Source organism: Scardinius erythrophthalmus (genome assembly GCF_964197995.2).
Source record: "Scardinius erythrophthalmus genome assembly, chromosome: 6".
In the NCBI taxonomy this organism is placed as follows: Eukaryota; Metazoa; Chordata; class Actinopteri; order Cypriniformes; family Leuciscidae; genus Scardinius; species Scardinius erythrophthalmus.
Genome location: NC_138226.1, coordinates 11,135,946 through 11,154,565, shown reverse-complemented (window position 1 = coordinate 11,154,565; position 18,620 = coordinate 11,135,946). Strand labels below are relative to the sequence as shown.

Here is an 18,620-nt window from a genome sequence, read left to right as displayed (position 1 = left end):
TTAAAACTTTAATTTTACAGCTCTCCACTGTAAAATTAAGACCAGAGATGAAATTACTCAGTCTTGGAATCACGGGTATAACAAATGCACCTTTAATCACCTGAACTAAACCATAAGGAACAGCTTTTAACAAAGACACAATTAATTTCCGAGTATAAATGATACAGTGAATAAGGGTAGGCGACGATTTCGAACACAGCAGCAAGGTCTTGAATATTTTTAATCAGGCATATTACGAGTCAGTCAGCTAAGCGTAGGACCCCACGTAGCACGCACACACACGTGTTTGTGTACAGCCATGGCGGACATGCAGATGAAGATTCTGCGCAAGAAAATTCAGAAGAGAAATGAAAAAAATAAACAACGGAAACTTCTCAGATCTCAGAAGGAAGAAGAAGAAATCGGCGGAGGTGATTTTTCACTTTTGTTGTAAAGATGAATGTTACGTAAACTTCATTTAGGCGTTATCTCGGATCCACCATGTGATAATCACACCGCTTTAAAATCCATTCGTAAAGTTTTGTCTTATAGTTCAGTCAGTTGTGTTTAACTCAGCACGACATCAATAAATAAATAAATAAATATAAATAAACCGTAATTATGTTGATAAGGGACACGTTAATCTTGAGCAACATGTTAACGTCGCCGTCAATGCATTAACTCTTCATATTGAGTGTACATGCTCTTTCCTGAAATATGCTGTGTGTGTTTCTTATCTGGCAGAGGTGAAGGTTGTGCTGGAAGAAGCTGATGTGACCACTGATTCTGCTCCAAAAATCACTGAAGAGCAGAAGCAGCAAAGTATCTCCACCGAGGGTGGCGAAACCTCACAGAAAACCAAGAAGAAAAAGAAAAGAAAACTGAATGGCACAGGCGACTCGACATCCAGTGAGTGTTTAATGTTGCTGTGAATGTAATGTATCGTTATAATTATTCAAATGAATGCAAGTATTTGACATGTATACACATACACTCTTATAGGTGTGAAAAAGGTCAAAAAGCAGGATGAATTTAAAGAGACAACAGAAGCTTCAGCTACAGAAGAGCAGCAAGAGAGTGATGAGAAACAGGAGGAGGAATGTGCGGAGTCTGTGAAGTTTTCAGAGAATGGAAATGAAAAAGAGGGATCAGCTGAGGAGGATGAGAGTGATGAAGATGGACCACAGCTTCCTTCTGGGCTGACAGGTAAACATGGCACAGCCATCAGTCATATATTGTTTAGTTTAGTCATATATGGTGTTTAATGGTTTAGTTTGTCTAGTTATCTGCTCATTTAAGTGCGAATCTAATATCCGATCGATTTGGCTAGTTTTAGGAAAAACTTTCCAGACAGTTTTGTTTGACCAGTTAAATAAATTACTGTGCATACATGTGATTGAGTTACAAAATAAGAGATTCATGTGTTATTGCTCGTTAAAAAAAAAAGCTAGCATGGTAATGTAATCTTAAATTCACAGAAGCTTCTTTTATTCAGTTAAAGGGTTAGTTCACCCAAAAATGAAAATTCTGTCAGTAATTACTCACCCTCATGTTGTTCCAACCGCGTAAGACCTTCGTTCATCTTCGGAATATAAATTAAGATATTTTTGATTAAATCTGAGAGTTGTCTCACTCCTCCATAGGCTTTCAGAGGGACCGAAACTTGCTGGCCCAGAAAAAATATTAAAGAGATCGTTAATATAGTCCAAGTGACCACAGTGGCTCAATCTTGAGTTTATCAAGCGACGAGAATACTTTTTGTGCGCAAAAACAAACAAAAATAACGACTTTATTCCACTATTCATTTCCTTCTCTCTGGGCCTCTAGTTGGTTCACGTAGTGTTTTTGCGTAGCGCGTCTGTGTTACAAGTCACCACGTAGGCTCACAATTGGCCGAAGCGGGTCATGTGTGTGATGCGTGATGACGTGTAACACAGACGCGCTACGCTTAAACACTACGAGGCCCAGAGAGAAGGAAATGAATAGTGGAATAAAGTTGTTATTTTTGTTTGTTTTTGCGCACAAAAAGTATTCTCGTCGCTTGATAAACTTAGGATTAAGCCACTGTAGTCACTTGGACTATATTAACGATCTCTTTAATAACTTTTCTGGGCCAGCAAGTTTCGGTCCCTCTGAAAGCCTATGGAGGAGTGAGACAACTCTCAGATTTCATCAAAAATATCTTAATTTGTGTTCCGAAGATGAACGAAGGTCTTACGGGGTTGGAACAACATGAGGGTGAGTAATTACTGACAGAATTTTCATTTTTGGGTGAACTAACCCTTTAACTGGTGAAATGCTTTATTTAAAATTCAAAATAACCATTTAAAATGCTTTTCTTTATAAACCAATTAGACTTTTTTGACAAGTGAATTAATTAAATTAAATTACTGCACATATATCTGTAATTGAGTGACAAAATTATAAGAGATGCATGTTTTATTACTAAAGATAGATAATCTAATCTTAAATTCACAGAAACTTCTTTTCAGTTATCTGGTGAAAAAAACAGTTCTAGATTGTGTTTTGCTTTACTTGAAATGCAAAATTACCATTTGAAATGTTTTGCTTTATAGTAAATAAATCAATTTATTTAACTTTCTTTGAAAAAGTGAATTAAAAGTGACAAAATAAGAGATGCATGTTTCATTACTAGTAAGATAAGTCTATCTTAAATCCACAGAAGCTTTTATTCAGTTGGTAAATATATATATATATATATATGTATGTATGTATATGTATATATATATATATATATATATATATATATATATATTAGGGATGTAACGATACCCTCATGTCACGATTCGATACATATCAGGATACTGAACTCACGATACGATATTATTGCGATACTCCAAGACATATGATTAAAGGTTAACAAAAAATATACTGTTTATTAAAATCCTTAATTTGATATTACATTGTGGGTGTAAATTAATAGGCTTGGACTTGGTGCTGAAACCCAATGCACAGGACAATAGTGACACCAGAATAAAAATATTGATGATTCTGAAGCTGAAAATACAGAATTATTTTAGATGAATATGCTTGCACTCTTTCACAGACTAGATATATTTAAAATAATGTAGTGTTTACTGGTAACATAAGACATTTGGCATTACCAGGACCCACAAATATTCCCCCATTGTATTATTATACATTATATTTAGAAGTTTAATGTAGTACTGAGACTAAAACTCGAAACTTGAAATTCTCACTCAGTAATTTTTATTTTGGGAAAAATATACACAATACATATTGTCACCATACATATATATATATATATATATATATATATATATATATATATATATATATATATATATATATATATTATTTATTTATTTATTTCAATTTAATAATCTTTTGGACAAGTGAATTAAATACAAAATGACTACATATTTGTAATTGAGAGACAAAATTATAGATGGTTTATTAGTAGTAAAAACATAATTTAATTTGAAATCTACAGAAGCTTTTTACTGTTGTTGCTTTATTTGCAATGCAAAATAACCTTTCAAAATGTTTTTCTTTCTAAAAATAAACCAGTTTGTTAGGCATTTATTTGAATTTTTCCAATTAACATGAATAGGTAACGATTGTAACTAGGATTTGTTTCCCTCACTGGTGACTTTCTCAGGTGCGTTTGAGGACAAGTCATTTGCATCTTTGGCAGAAGTGGTCAGTGAGAATTCACTGAAGGGAGTGAAAGAAATGGGCTTTGAAACCATGACAGAGATCCAGCACAAGACCATACGCCCACTGCTGGAGGGGAGGTGAGTCTGCAGTGCATCAGAGATGGCAGGATACTGTGGGACGGTAATTATCACGTTTATTTAGTTGTCATATTGATGTTTGGGATGTGTGCTCATTCTTTTCCAACAGAGACGTGTTGGCCGCAGCTAAAACAGGAAGTGGTAAAACACTGGCTTTCCTGATTCCCTCCATTGAGCTTATCTACAAACTCAAATTCATGCCCAGAAATGGTGAGTGCACACTGAATGTATTGGCTTTTTCTGATTGTTATAGTCCTTTCTTAGTGGAGATGTCATCCAAACCTGTAAGTTTGACATAACTGTGGTCTGTTTCCCAGGGACTGGAGTTGTCATTCTGTCTCCCACTCGTGAGTTGGCTATGCAGACATACGGTGTGCTGAAGGAGCTGATGACGCATCACGTGCACACATACGGCCTCATCATGGGAGGAAGCAATCGTTCTGCTGAAGCCCAGAAACTCGCTAATGGAGTCAATATCCTGGTTGCTACACCTGGCAGACTTCTCGATCACCTGCAGGTAAGGCCTTTTACTGTGAACAGATTGGCCACATGGGTCTGTACCGTATACTTGACCTCGCTATTTCTCTCCACAGAACACGCCTGGATTCATGTTTAAGAACCTTCAATGTCTGATCATTGACGAGGCTGACAGGATTCTGGAGGTTGGCTTTGAGGAAGAACTTAAGCAGATCATCAAACTACTGCCTAGTAAGAACCAATGACTTACCTGATCAACCTGACATCACTTCCTTAAACCAGGGTTCCTGTTGGTCCTTAAAGTATTAAGACTTTTGTCCTATTTTTGTAAGCAGTAATCGTGATATGGCTTAATTTAAATATGAAACATTAAAAGGCTGTGAGTGAATTAAATAAATGTCAGCACTGCACGTTCAAAGTCATAACATGACGATTGCTTATTGATCTACTGTTGATTAATTATGACAATGTTTACTTTATGGTGTGTTTATATTGTAGATAGTTGTAAGGGTGCATATTTTATCTCCATCTTTTTGAATGAGCAGCTGGAAGTAGTAAAGCATAGACATTTCAAAACATTAGTCTCATTGTACTTCGGGATTGTTTATAATTTAAATTCCCACACAATGCATAAAACTATTTTTTTCTGGATTTTACAATGCATAAAACTATTTTTTTCTGGATTTTATTTTTGTTTTTTTGATTATACAAACTCAATTTTAACACATACATTCAACAAACTCTTGTCAAGATAGCTTGATAGATTTTAGTAGTATTAGCACCAAAATCCTTTTAGTACCTTTCTATAAAGGAGGTATTATTAGTGTACCAGCAAAATCCAATATCAATCAACCCATAAATATTACTACATAAACCAGTTTCAGTACATACTTATACAATGAATAAAACACCCAGTATGCAACCATTTTAATCCATGACATTCAGTTCAGAAATCATAACTTGGATGGTGTGGATTTTATGCTTGACAAATATTTCTCTTTCTCTAGAAAAAAGACAGACCATGTTGTTTTCAGCAACACAGACACGGAAGGTGGAGGATCTGGCACGAATCTCCCTCAAGAAGGAGCCGCTGTATGTTGGGGTGGATGACAACAAAGACACGGCCACTGTGGAAGGACTTGAACAGGTAAACTGCCCTTTATCAGCAGCCATGGGTCATGTGTTGTTGGTGTAAAATATTTGAGTTTCACTTGAATTATTTGATTATAAGCATGTGGTGTGTTTTATTTTTAGGGATATGTCGTATGTCCTTCGGAGAAACGTTTCCTGCTGCTCTTCACGTTTCTGAAGAAGAATCGTAAGAAGAAGCTGATGGTGTTCTTCTCGTCCTGCATGTCTGTGAAGTACCACTATGAGCTGCTTAACTACATTGACCTGCCCGTCATGGCCATTCACGTGAGTCATTGAGCATTTATGCAGTTTGATGAATGCTTTTTAAAGTCTTACATTTAGTTGTATCATATTTAAGGCCATAATTAGGCCAAAAAAGTCTTAATTGTCATTTCAAGATATCTTAAATCTGGCTTAATGGGAATATTAAAGGCTCTGAATTAACTGGTGCTGCTGCGTGACTCGTGGTTTCAGAGCAGGTCACATTTTATATTTATGAAATATATAATTATAATTCTAACTTAATGTTTTCCCTTTTCTTAAAAATGTTTTAAAGGCTGAAAAAGATTTATTTGTGTCAAAATTGGTATTATTTGAACTGTAAACCCATATGGTATTAATTTTATCTATGCAGCTATTTAAAAAAAAAAAGGTCTTAAAAGCCTTAAAGTTGATCTTAAAAACCCTGAATTAACCTAATTTTGTTTTCATGATTTTTCAGGGGAAGCAGAAACAGACAAAGAGAACCACAACATTTTTCCAGTTCTGTAATGCAGACACTGGCATTCTCCTCTGTACGGACGTGGCTGCCAGAGGTCTCGATATCCCGGAGGTGGACTGGATTGTTCAGTACGACCCACCTGATGATCCAAAGGTACAGCAGTCATGCCCCTTAGTCCCTGGTCATTTAAAATGTGTGTATTTGTTTTTTAATATATGATTTTTTTGGTTATTTTAGGAGTACATTCATCGTGTCGGGCGAACAGCTCGTGGTATTAACGGCAGAGGACATGCCCTCCTGATCCTGAGACCAGAGGAGCTTGGCTTTTTGCGATTCCTCAAACAGGCCAAAGTATTACATCTCTATTGTTAATGTTTTATATTGGCATTCAGTGCGTGTCGGCTTTGTATGGTCATGACAAGAGTTGAAAAACTCTATAAAACTTACACGTAGTTAATAAGCTGTTCAACATGTCAAGATGCCTGTCTTGTGTTCCTCTAAAGGTCCCTCTGAGTGAGTTTGAGTTCTCCTGGACTAAAATCTCAGACATTCAATCTCAGGTGAGATTTCATATTCAGTCGAATTGAACTAAATCTCGAACTCATTTAAAATTGAATCCCTCTGAAAGCAAATAAACCTGTTTAAAATCATCTTGTCTTTTTCAGATGGAGAAGCTGATAGAGAAGAACTACTACCTTCATAAATCAGCTCAGGAGGCCTACAAATCCTACGTCAGAGCTTACGACTCTCATTCCCTCAAACAAATCTATAACGTAGAGACACTCGACCTCCCGAAGGTGGCGATGTCTTTTGGTTTTAAAGTGCCGCCTTTTGTGGACCTCAGTATCCTTTCAACACTGAATTACAGTGAATCTTCTTGCATGTGGAACTTGTTAATCATGGAATTGTCATTGTACATGCTAGTTTGTTTTTTGAAAGAAGTCTTATGCTCAACACAGCTGCATTTATTCTATGAAAAACCCAATTTAATGAATCTTTGCTGAATAAAAGTATTAATTTTCTTTCAAAAATAAATATTACTGACCTCAAACTTTTGAACAGTACTGTAGATCAGTACCAAGCATTTATAGTATATTCATAAGTTGAGTCCTCTGACATTGCAGTGTTTGGTTCTTAACCGTTCGCTCTCAGACGTTCACAGCAGTAAAGGGGTGAAGATGCAGAAGCGAGGTGGCGGCGGAGGCTTCGGCTACCAGAAATCTAAGAACGTCCACAAGGCCAGGATCTTCAAACACGTCAACAAAGGGAGGGGAGACGGCAGACAGTTCTCACGCTGAGATTAAGATGAATTTTTCCTGTTGTGCACCTCTTTTGATCTATATGGAGTAACTATCAGACCACACCATTGTCATTTTTAGTTACTTGTCCTGAAATGTGTGAGAAACTGATTAGTCTGCATTCCATGTCTGTACAGAAATCTGCTTTCAGAGGACATTATATTGTTAGATAGGTAAATTTCTATTGTTACCCACCCAACTCATTAAACATTGAAAATTTAGTGAATAATTGCTGTCTGCTCTTTCCATACAACCTTAGTAGCAACTACGGCTGTTTGAAGGGTTCAAGACCTTGATAGATCAGCCTATTGATTTTTATTCATGTATTTGTTCTGAAATGACTTGACAAGTAATGTTAAATGCAACAGAATATTGATTAAAATTTTATTTAAAGAATTTTCCAAACCATTTATCATGGATTTTAAAGAACAGCCATTTTAATTTATGCACTAATATAATAAACAGTAATGCAAAGTTCTAAAACCTATTAAATGCCACACAACAAATTTTTTGAGACAACAAATTAATTGAACTTTCCAAAGCTATTGGCCTTGTAATGTTTTTTTCTTTATTTAAATGCATTTTGTGCTTATGAACAAAGCTGGCCAACAGCACAGACTTAAATATCATTTACTGGTCAAATTAAAACCAGCACACTAATATCACAATATTCATGAGGTTGTTTGATTTTATGTTCAGTATTTTGTTAAATATGTTGTAAATGTTCTATGTATTGCCCATTTCCTCAGCTCTAGTGGCCATAAGGGCTGTTATCATTTAGTTGGAGTCAACTGACCACTCAATAATCTTTAAATTGCGCACAAGAACTGTAAGTCTCAGCAAGTAGTTAATTCTCCTTTAATGTGTTTTGGTCTTATGGCAGCAGATTTTTATAAACACTTTACAAAAAGAAAGGTGATTAGCAAGATAATTTGTGTTATATACATTATGGGTTTAAAGAAAAAGACATCAAGGCACAAAACATTTCCAGTTTAACAGTAAATTAGATAATGTATAGAACAATCTAGGCTAACACACACATTCTGAACAGCAGAGTGTTTCAGTCCGAAAGCAGATGTGATACCAGCATGAGGCTGCGGTACAATGAAATATCAACATCAGGGAATGTGTGTGTTTTGAAGTGCTATTAGGAAGTTTGTGTATTGAAGGGGTGTGTGTGCTTGTCCAGCTGTTACGATGCTCCCTTTGCCCTCAGTTTAGACAACAGCATCTCATTCTTGCGGCACTCCTGAAACAGACAAGGCCGTGCATTTTATGAATCCGTTTCCTCAATCCAGAATATCAATCAATAGATTAATGTCTACACCCTATGTGGGAAGAGGGGGGGACATTTTTGTTGTTGTGAGTATTTACCTCTTTAAAGTCTTTGACGGTTTTAAAGTAGAGTCTCTGTTTATCCAGCAGCTCCAGATATTCATCATTCAGCTGATCTCTGCGCATCTTATTCTCCTGTCTTTTCTTTTCCATCTTTAAGTGCATAAATACACATTAGAAAACCACAATAATGCAATTCATGTTCCTGTCTGAGGGGGAAAACCACATAGAGTGGAATTAAACCAATTCATATGCAAAATGGAAATAAATGAGCAAGAGTAGCAAGTTTTGTACCTTTATGCGGCTCTGTTTGATTCCTTCCACAATTTGCTCCATCTGTCTGAGAAACTGTTCTTTACTTCCTGATGAAGCCATGGCCCTAAAACATACATACACTTTACTCACATGTACCTGTGCCTTCAGGAAAGGAAATTAATTTTAAAGGCTCTTGCTGTAATATTGAGAAACTCCTACATAGATCCTAGAGCTTTATTTGATACTCACTGCTGGAAATGATCATGTATGGAGTTCAGGAGATTAACCTGTGAAAGAAAAGAAAGTCTCTTCCACTGCACATCCTTTTAAACACTACACTCTGATTATAGAGTCTGATTCCAAGAAAACATTCCCAATAGCACAGCAAAACAAAGCCGATACCTCCTTCTCCAGGTAAACCTTCTTGTCATCCAGGGTGTTGTAGAGCGTGAAGAACTGTTTTGTCTCTTTGTGTGTTGCAGAAACTGAAAAATACCAAATGATCCATTAAAGAGTGCTTAATAAAGCTGTAAGCCATATTACAACGGGTTTGACTGCGGCCCATCCAATCAGATCTATCAATTATATAGCCAACATCTTAAAGTTGCAATATAATGGAAATAGCGAGATCTTTTGTATTGTGACGTACATCCAAGTAAAATGGATTAGTGAGAAAAAAACATGCATTTAGAAAACAGATAGGGTGAATTTTTACTGTCATGCTGACTTTAAATACAAACACCTTGGCTGTAGAGCTCAATGAAGCGTTTCTGATACTGGGTCAGCTCAGCTCTATTGGGAACCTCGTCAATCTTTCGCTGCAGGATGGCGATTTCGCGATTCCTCTTAGCCTGTAGGGGGCAGTAGAGAAAAACACGAGTGTGAAGAATCTCTTGCAATTTTCTGAGAAAAAACATCAGTTCAACTTGACCTACCATGAGCAGACGAATCTTCTGTAGTTTTTCTCGGTCTGTAGTGTACTGCTGATCAATCATCACATTCATCTCCTACAAACACACATGCAGAGGATGAGTCCGAGAAACGAAACTAGACTGACACAGACCGGCTCCGGTCTAAAACTTTGGCACACCCACTAAGAGAATTGTTTCAAAAAGGTAGGCAGCCTTCTGCGATACTTTCTTTATGTTCTGGAATTTTTAAAGACTTCAGGACTGTGTGACTGTTGATGGTGTTAATGTGTCGAATGGCGTTCAATCCGCCATAAAACCCATAAAAAAAGAAGATACCTTCTTTTGGCCAAATACTAAGGCAGCAATCCCCAAAGCATTGAAAGAGGCAAGATAAAAAAAAAATATCCAAGATGGTGGACAAAGTGAGGTATTGATTAAAAAAAAAAGCTATATCTAATTAAAACTTTTGGGGTTTTATCCAATATTTGTGTGTGCTATGTATGATTATATTTGAGACTGTCACCGGCACCTTCTTATCATCTCCTTCGTCTCCAGATTCCAGCTTCAACTCTTCAATTTTCTGCTGCAGACGGGTCATTTCCTCCTATACACACACATAACCGTTAATGAAAGTCATGTCTTTAACATTACTCACTAAAACAGAAAAAAAAAAAAAAGTTAATGCGACATGTTGTTATTTTAACGTACGCGGCAATGTGAGCGGAACATTTGCTCTTGATGTTTCAGGTTTTCATTCATGGTCACCAATGCACGAAGTTTCTCCAGCAAGCTAAAAGATAAAAACAAACATAATAGTTAAAAAAGCACAGACACTGACACTTCATAAGAATCATCATGCTTTTTGGCTTTCAACTTTGAGCAAATGAAAAGTGTGAAGTGAAAAATTTGAGTTTCCAAACTTTCAGTCAAGTTTCTCAATTGATTTCAATACACTTTGGTGTCAGTGTGATGCTAAGCTATATATCTGAACAATATATCCTACATTTATCATTGTTTGGTGAATTTCGCATAAGGGCGAAAGATTTCCCCACACAGATTTCGCATCAAATTCAGATTGTCGTGTGAAATTGCACTATTACACTATTGACAATCAACAATGAATTTCGATTATGTGACTGTCATAAGAATTTCACATTATCTTACCTAACTTTTGGAACTGCCTTTATGTCAGGAATGTATGATACATTTTAAAATGTCTAACCAGATAGCTCAGATAGCTCACTAGGTTTTAGAATCAAGTGTCTGAAATCTAAAATGTCTTTGAGAAAAAGGCTGCATCCGAATATACTGCTCATAACATGAAAATAAGTATCCAAAAAGAGTAGTATGTCCGAATTTTACGGAGCCCATAAAGGGACAAATGGGAGGAAAAATTAATTGGGAATGCTTTTGCGTTCCCCAGGAAACTTTGCATTCACTCGCAAAGAAAACAAAAGTTTTATGAACGAACGCAAAAGTTTTTCCGAGGGAACACAAAGGATTTGCGAGCGAACGCAAAGTTTCTCGGGGTAATGCAAACATTATGCGAGCGAACGCAAAAGCATTGACTGATTATTTTCCCTCCTATCTCATATTTTTAGATTCAGAAACACACTATTTGCGAAATCAGATACTAGTAACAATTCCATGGATATTTCGTATCATAGCACATATAGCATCTCAAGCGCCAACAGCAAGGCTTTTTCAGAAGAGTTTTATTTATTTTATCCAATTTATACTTCTGCGTCGAACTCACCCCGTATCTACGTCGAAGGCTGTGTGTAGCACGCGTACCCTGACGTGCACCTCTCCAAAAATGTAACAACGCGTCAATTCTATGCGGACAGCAAGCGCTGTGATTGGTCTGCCAGAACCCCTCCCTCAGGTTTCACATGCTCCCTCTGCATGTGTAATTGCACGTCAACGCGGACAACGACGCAAAAGTATAAATGAAAACCAACGCGTTATTTAGAGAATAACAGGTGCTCTGTTTACTTACCCAGAATCTGTCTGGGACTCCACATCCTCCAGTGAGCTCAGCTCTTGCTCTAGCTTTTCAGTGTGCACTGTGGCCTAAAAACACATACATTAAAGTCAGCGAATGAAAGTTACGAAAGTCTTATCATCCCTATTGTGATGTTTGAGAAGCCGTTTCACTGGGACTTGATTTTGTCCATCAGGAATTGACCACTGGATCACTGTTGTTTGCTATTGCTGTGATCTCATGTGAGTGAAAGGTTGTCCCGATTCATGATTTTCAAAATTTGGATTTCATGGTTACTTTAATGGTCCAAGTAAACCCGTTATCTGTCAGTAAATATCTGTCTACCTGTCTTACCTCGGCTAGTTGGATTTTAGCATCCTCACACGCCGCTCTGGCCTCCTGCTGTTTGGATTGCAGCTGGAATAAACCAAGAAACAATGAAGAAAGAAACAAACAAGAGAGACAATAACTGATATCAGCAATGTGCGGTATATGCGCATTACCTCTTCCAGCTCTTTTGTTTTTTGAGTGATTTGTTTGTTAAATGACGCCAGCTGACGCCGGTGTTGTTGCGCAGGCCCAAATCTCTCTGGCCGATCCTCCACAGAACGCTCCGCCTGTTCAATCACATGTATATACAGTAAAGCCTGGCATACATCAAAAGGAATTTACTAGGCATTACACACTTGACACCATTAAAAAACTGGGCATCATACATTAAATGATTGGAGAATCACACACTCATCACTGCGTCCAAAATCGGAAAACATTAGGCGAAAAGTAACCCGGATGACCTACTTCCGCCGAGATTCTGAAATGCACATCTGATGGACACTTTCCTATCCCATGAGGCCAGAGGATTTATGAATTGAAGTGAATCGCACAATGATTCACAACCTAGAGAGATAGCTGAGTGAGACGCACCCTGGCTATGACTTTTGCAAACTAACGTTGACTCCTCCAGACCGCAATCCAGAGCAAAAATCTGTGCGAAGGTCATGTAGTGTATTCCAACATCAACCCTTAAGTGGAAAGGGACTATTTCTTAGGTGTTTAGTGTAGTTTTCACTATGCTCACCTTTTCGGCATACTCAGTGGCAATTTGCTTTATCTCCTCAGATTGCAGACCAACAATCTGCCCAACTGTGCTGGCTGACAACTTCCCCTACAAAAACACACAAAAATAGTGTGTAAAATGATCAGACTGTTGACCATTTATATATTCTTGGTAAAATGGCATCTGCTGAAGACATACATGATGAGTAAATAACTTTAAAAAACAAAGGTAAATTGACATTCTGACCACATTTACTTTTTCATTTTCGGGCAAACTATACCTTTAAAAGGGATAATTTCTTTCATCATTTACTCATCCTCATGTTGTTTTATGACTTTCTTTACCGATATTTTCTTTACACAAAATATTATTTTATGTTCCACAGATAAAGCAAGTCATACACGTTTAGCTTACTTTTGGGTGAACTATCACTTTAAACTCTTTAGCATACTGTAACTTTAGAAGTTTACCTCCTCGGTTGCCATGGCAGCCATTCCAGTCATCAGGGCCTTGATTCTGAGCTGTAAAAGAATCAAACAAAGCTTCTGATTGGTTGATGGAAAATGAATGATGGTCAGATGAAGAGCTGGTGATTAGGAACAAGTGAGATTTGATTGAAGGACAAGTGTAGGTTCATATGATCCTAACTGACCTCCTCTGCTGCCTGCAGGTCCTCTTCTTCAGACACTTGGGCCATTCCTGGCGGCACACCCTGCGTGCCCTGAGCCAACACCTGCTTCTGCTCCACTGCCTGCTAGAAACATCATCACATGATCTAACTAACAACAAATCAAAATCAACAAAGATCAGTGCCAAGCCCTCCTCTCAATCTGTGGTCTATTATACCCAGATGGACGCCACAGGGGCGGTTCTACGGTCAGTGCATACAAAAATCTTCGTCAACAGACATTTTCTGCCAATTTTGTTGCCTGTAGAACTGAAAACTGAAAACATTTTATATCAGTTTCAGTGACATTCCACTGGGTTTGGATGATTGAACTACAATATACACCAGACATCAAGCCAATTGTCAAATGTTTTGCATGTGTAATACATTTACAATACATAAAAAAAAAAAATAATTCTGTTAACATTAGCATTGCATTGTGAACTAACATAAACAATGACCAAATGTATTTTTATTAACTAAACATTAACAAAGGTTAATAAATGCTGTAAAAGCTGTATATTGCTCATGTTAACTAATATTACAAATAAGACTTCATTGTAGTGTTACCAAGATTTTTACAAATCTATTTATAGAGATTGCATTCACAAAGAACAACTTCTTGGACAAATGAGTCAGCTGCTTATTTGTAACCTTCTCTGACTGAACTTTTTTATGTGACGAGGCAGAAAAATGAAAAGAACATCTGATACTCACTGTGCCTGCTTTAGACTGTTTGCTGAATCCATAACGCCTTGAAAAACAGAAAATAAATCATTTGAAATGCTTCACGTTCACATTACACACAACATGCAGCTCAAGGCAAGAGTTGGTTTCAAAACACATCAGACTACAGGCATGACACACCACATGACAGGAAATTACATGAACGAAACATTTAGATGCAATGTGTGAAGAACAGCACTTGGGAAGATGCAAAAGTAAAGACAGTGCAAAGCCATTACATCTGACCGATAGTCAATCTGTGTCACTCCCATTCTCAGAAACTGAACCTCAGTCATACTCACTGCATATACTGTGAAATGGGAAGGCACGGACTGATGAGTGAAATAAGAGACAGATGGAAAGGAAAAGGGAGGAAATTAAGAATGAGAACATTAGGGGAGTAGAGAAACCTGTGAATTAATAGATGCCGTTAATGGAGATTTAAACCCAGCGCTGCTGAAACAATGAGGCAGGAAACTATGGAAGCTTGTTTCCGCCACAAAATAAAAATAAATAAAAGATAATTGCGACTTTTTATCTCACAATTGCGAGTTTACATCTCGCAATTCTGACTTTATTTCTCAGAATTGCGAGATATAAAGTCAGAATTGCGTGATATAAAGTCGCAATTGCGTCTTATAAAGTCAGAATTCTGACTTTTTTTCTCAGAATTGCGACTTTATATCACGCAATTCTGACTTTATATCTCAGAATTCTGACTTTGTATCACGCAATTCTGACTTTATAACACATAATTGCGAGTTTATATCTCGCAATTCTGACATCTTTTCTCAGAATTGTGAGATATAAAGTCCAATTCTAAGGGGAAAAAAAAAGACAAGACTTTTTTTTTTTTTTTTACCTTAGAATAGTTTATATCTCACAATTCTGACTTTATAACACGCAATTGCGACTTTATATCATGCAATTCTGACTTTATATCTCGCAATTGCGTGATATAAAGTCAGAATTCTGAGATATAAAGTCAGAATTCTGAGATATAAAGTCAGAATTGCGTGATATAAAGTCGCAATTGCGAGAAAAAAAGTCAGAATTCTGACTTTATAACACGCAATTGCGACTTTATATCTCGCAATTCTGACTTTATATCTCAGAATTCTGACTTTATTTCACGCAATTCTGACTTTATATCTCGCAATTCTGAGAAATAAAGTCAGAATTGCGAGATGTAAACTCGCAATTGTGAGATAAAAAGTCGCAATTATCTTTTTATTTTTTTATTTTGTGGCGGAAACAAGCTTCCATAGGAAACGGACCAGTAAAGATGAAGGAAAAAAATAAGAGGATGAATGAGGAAACAGAATCTGAATAAAAACTGAATTTGTAATCAAATAAATGCAGCCTTGGTGAATATAAGAGACTTCCTTCAAAAACATTCAAAAAATCTTACTGACCCCAAACTTTTGGAGAGTAATGTTTAAACATCCCCACCAGCAACTACATGCCGGAATTACACTTTACATTTATTCTCAGTTCATTTCCTGTTGGACATGATAAGAGCGCAAAGTCATAAGGTCATGTGATGGAAGGGTAAGAGAGTACCTGCCAAACTCCAGCAGGGTGGAATGAACCCGAGACTCTTCATCCAACAGCTCACCAGCATCTACCTGCCGTTTATAACGCCTCTGAGGAGCATACACCTCCTACGCCAAAGTGACAATATACAACCAAATTTCACCTCACAATATTCTATTATCAAATATAGAAGGATGAACAGATGGCACATCAGCTCTGTAGCTGTGGGGCTCATGGGGGCAATGTTAAATTCAGCAGAGATGAAAAAGCAAAGATAAAAGGTTATTGGATACTTACGCAAACATTCACCACAGTACTGATGGCTCGATCCTTCCTTAATGCAAACTCCTCATCCTAAAATAAACACATTTACTGAGTCTCAAAAGATTGAAGATTGTAACATGTTTGATATATTACACTGCTAATACATTCTAATTATATTTCAGTGTTAACCTGTTGTCTCACCTCAGGAAATGCATGTGTTTTCTGGAACTGAGAGATGGAATATGACCTGACATAATCTCCCATCTCCTCCCGGGTTTCAATCGCCTTTTTTACCAGCCACTATAGACCCCACAAAAGATGCATCGTAAGTGTTTCTTGCACTGTTTCTCAAGTCATTTAAACTAAATACACTCCTGTAAGTTTGGGGTCAGTAGTTTTTTTTTTTTTTTTTTTTTATTCAGCCAGGAGGCATGTGACACTGAAAATTGGACTAACAGCGGCTGAAAATTCTGCTTTGCTATTACAGGAATACATTTAGTTATTTTGAATTGTCATAATATTTAACAATATTACTGTTTTTACTGTACCTTTGATCAAATAAATGCAGCCTTGGTGAGCATAAATACTTTTAGGTGCCACAGATATGCAAGTGCACATACTTGTACAACAGGGAAGATGTGGATGAAATCCAACCCTTGGATCTGATGAGGCTCTAATCGGTGAGGACATTTCATTCTGGGCAGAACTGACACAATCTTTTCTGTCAGAGCGCTTAAATGGAAAAGATACAGACAATCACATTTACCAGAATTCAGTTTTGTCAGTCTTCATTCTTCTTATGTTACTGCATTGTTTAATCTACCACTCACATTTTCTGACCGATGGTGGAGTTTTCTTGGAAGAGTAGGTCAACGTCTATGTCAAAGTTGCATGTAGTTATACACCAGGTCATTCCTCCTACCACCTAAGTAAAAGCAGAGATTGTTCATAATTAATCTTATGGTGTGTAAAACACATATTTTGTTAATGCTGGAACAACATACCTTTCCAAAAATGTAGTCCTAACCCTATGCTTACCTAGCCTAATCCTAACCCTACCCATAACTTATCCCCTAAAATCAGAGGGAAATGATGGTGTATAATTGTTGAAATCATGTTCACCATGGTTGGTACATGTGTGCAAAGTCTGATGTACCTTGTCAAAGGGTGACAGTCCCTTAATGCGCGCTCTAAAATAACCAGCTGCAAGCAACAACTCCAAAATCTCAGCAAGCTTGACACTCTGCTCCTCATCCTCACGTGTCTCCACCTGTCAATCACAGTACATACAGCTGTCAGTATATGACGGTACAGACTCAGCAAATTAAAACACTCTTTAAATAAAAAAATCTGTATTTTATGTTAATCCTTTTCTGTTACTTGCCACTGAAGAAATGAAAAGGCAGTATTTATTGATTCTTAAATGTTCTAAAATTCTAAAAATGTGTCTAAAAATTGTAAGATTGAGCGGTTTTTAACAAAGGGATAGTTCACACAAAAATATAAATTCTGTCATCATTTACTCAGCTTCATGTTGTTCCAAACCTGTACGAGTTTCTTTTGTCTGTTGAACACAAAAGAAGATATTTTGAAGAATGTTGTCAACCAGACAGTTGAAGGTAGCCATTGACTTCCATAGTGGTTTTTTTTACCACTATGGTAGTCAATGAGTGCCATCAACTGTTTGGTTACAAACATTCTTTAAAATATCTTCTTTTTAGTTCAACAGAAGAAAGAAAGTCATACAGGTTAGTAAAAACTTAAGAGTGCGTAATGACACTATTTTTATTTTTGGGTGAACTGTCCCTTTAAATACATACATTTGTAGATACCTCATATATTATGCCTGTTATTTATTTTCTTAATGCATGTATCCTCACTTTTATATAAGAGGAAGAGGACTACTACAACATATGCGTCTCTTTACAATTAGAACACAACATGTATACAGTGTATTTATATTTAACCGATAAGTTAAGTGGCAGGATTATCTGATTGAAGCATAACCATAAAAAAATAAACTGGCTGCAAATGCAAATGTGCACACATGAGGGTTTAAGTGTTTTGTTTCCAGTGGTACCTTGATGAGATTGCCCTCCTGATCATATTGCGCTCCGATTTTCGAGCCCGTTCTCACTCTCTGGAACACAGAGGTGGCCGCCATGTTGATCACGATGTGTCACGTGAGATGGATAGCGTGACGCAAAAGTTGTCACAGTCAAAACCCATTTAAATGCGCACTACGAGAATATAGTGAACTCGTGGTTATTTTGTGTGTTTGACAAAGACGACATACTAATGTTGTATTTGCTTGGTTTAGGTTACCCAGAAGAAAAAATCCATGCTCTCATCCAGCTGACTGGCATGGTTAAATATAGGGCAGTATGAGGAACAGTTCTCATTTGTTCAGCTATCAGACCTTATTAAGACATTAACTTACAGGTTGTATTATTTGTTAAAGAAGTAAAGTCACATAATTGTTTTTGGTCTTGTATCAGTT

The 18,620-nt window shown here is 36.9% G+C and overlaps 2 protein-coding genes across 5 annotated transcripts; one reads left to right on the top strand and one right to left on the bottom strand.

The window, feature by feature from the left end:
- Nucleotides 1-227: 227 nt before the first annotated feature.
- On the top strand, nt 228-8,051 carry ddx18 (DEAD (Asp-Glu-Ala-Asp) box polypeptide 18). The gene is made up of 14 exons (XM_081368778.1): nt 228-410; nt 724-888; nt 982-1,185; nt 3,623-3,758; nt 3,868-3,968; nt 4,076-4,275; nt 4,352-4,466; nt 5,243-5,382; nt 5,490-5,651; nt 6,088-6,240; nt 6,325-6,438; nt 6,591-6,647; nt 6,753-6,930; nt 7,240-8,051. Exons 1-14 carry the CDS (start codon nt 299-301, stop codon nt 7,383-7,385), a joined length of 1,983 nt encoding a protein of 660 aa, XP_081224904.1. The 5' UTR covers nt 228-298; the 3' UTR covers nt 7,386-8,051.
- ccdc93 (CCC complex scaffolding subunit CCDC93) lies at nt 7,760-18,324 on the bottom strand. 4 transcript variants are annotated; one of them, XM_081368779.1, is made up of 24 exons: nt 18,201-18,299; nt 17,277-17,390; nt 16,951-17,045; nt 16,741-16,852; nt 16,322-16,420; nt 16,154-16,210; nt 15,884-15,984; nt 14,623-14,652; nt 14,312-14,348; nt 13,580-13,681; nt 13,398-13,448; nt 12,949-13,035; nt 12,374-12,487; nt 12,225-12,287; nt 11,886-11,959; nt 10,595-10,676; nt 10,416-10,490; nt 9,911-9,982; nt 9,718-9,826; nt 9,378-9,460; nt 9,225-9,262; nt 9,015-9,099; nt 8,760-8,873; nt 8,225-8,634 (listed from the first exon to the last, which is right to left on the bottom strand). In XM_081368779.1, the coding sequence occupies exons 1-24, from the start codon at nt 18,282-18,284 to the stop codon at nt 8,578-8,580; spliced, it is 1,935 nt and encodes a 644-aa protein (XP_081224905.1). In that variant the 5' UTR covers nt 18,285-18,299; the 3' UTR covers nt 8,225-8,577. The 4 variants fall into 4 exon arrangements, with proteins under 4 accessions (XP_081224908.1, XP_081224907.1, XP_081224905.1 ...); XM_081368780.1 differs by having other exon boundaries at nt 13,580-13,678; XM_081368782.1 differs by lacking the exon at nt 14,623-14,652 and having other exon boundaries at nt 7,760-8,634; nt 13,580-13,678; nt 18,201-18,324.
- Between the last annotated feature and the right edge of the window lie 296 nt (nt 18,325-18,620).

Excerpts from the sequence above, each read along its gene's own strand:
- ddx18 (XM_081368778.1), top strand. The coding sequence starts at position 299 with ATGGCGGACATGCAGATGAAGATTCTGCGCAAGAAAATTCAGAAGAGA. Across the intron at positions 411-723 it reads AGAAGAAGAAATCGGCGGAG|AGGTGAAGGTTGTGCTGGAA; the intron begins GTGATTTTTCAC and ends CTTATCTGGCAG. Across the intron at positions 3,969-4,075 it reads CAAATTCATGCCCAGAAATG|GGACTGGAGTTGTCATTCTG; the intron begins GTGAGTGCACAC and ends TCTGTTTCCCAG.
- ccdc93 (XM_081368779.1), bottom strand. The coding sequence starts at position 18,284 with ATGGCGGCCACCTCTGTGTTCCAGAGAGTGAGAACGGGCTCGAAAATC. Across the intron at positions 13,036-13,397 it reads CTGCCATGGCAACCGAGGAG|GGGAAGTTGTCAGCCAGCAC; the intron begins GTAAACTTCTAA and ends GTGTTTTTGTAG. Across the intron at positions 10,491-10,594 it reads TGTTCCGCTCACATTGCCGC|GAGGAAATGACCCGTCTGCA; the intron begins GTACGTTAAAAT and ends GTGTGTGTATAG.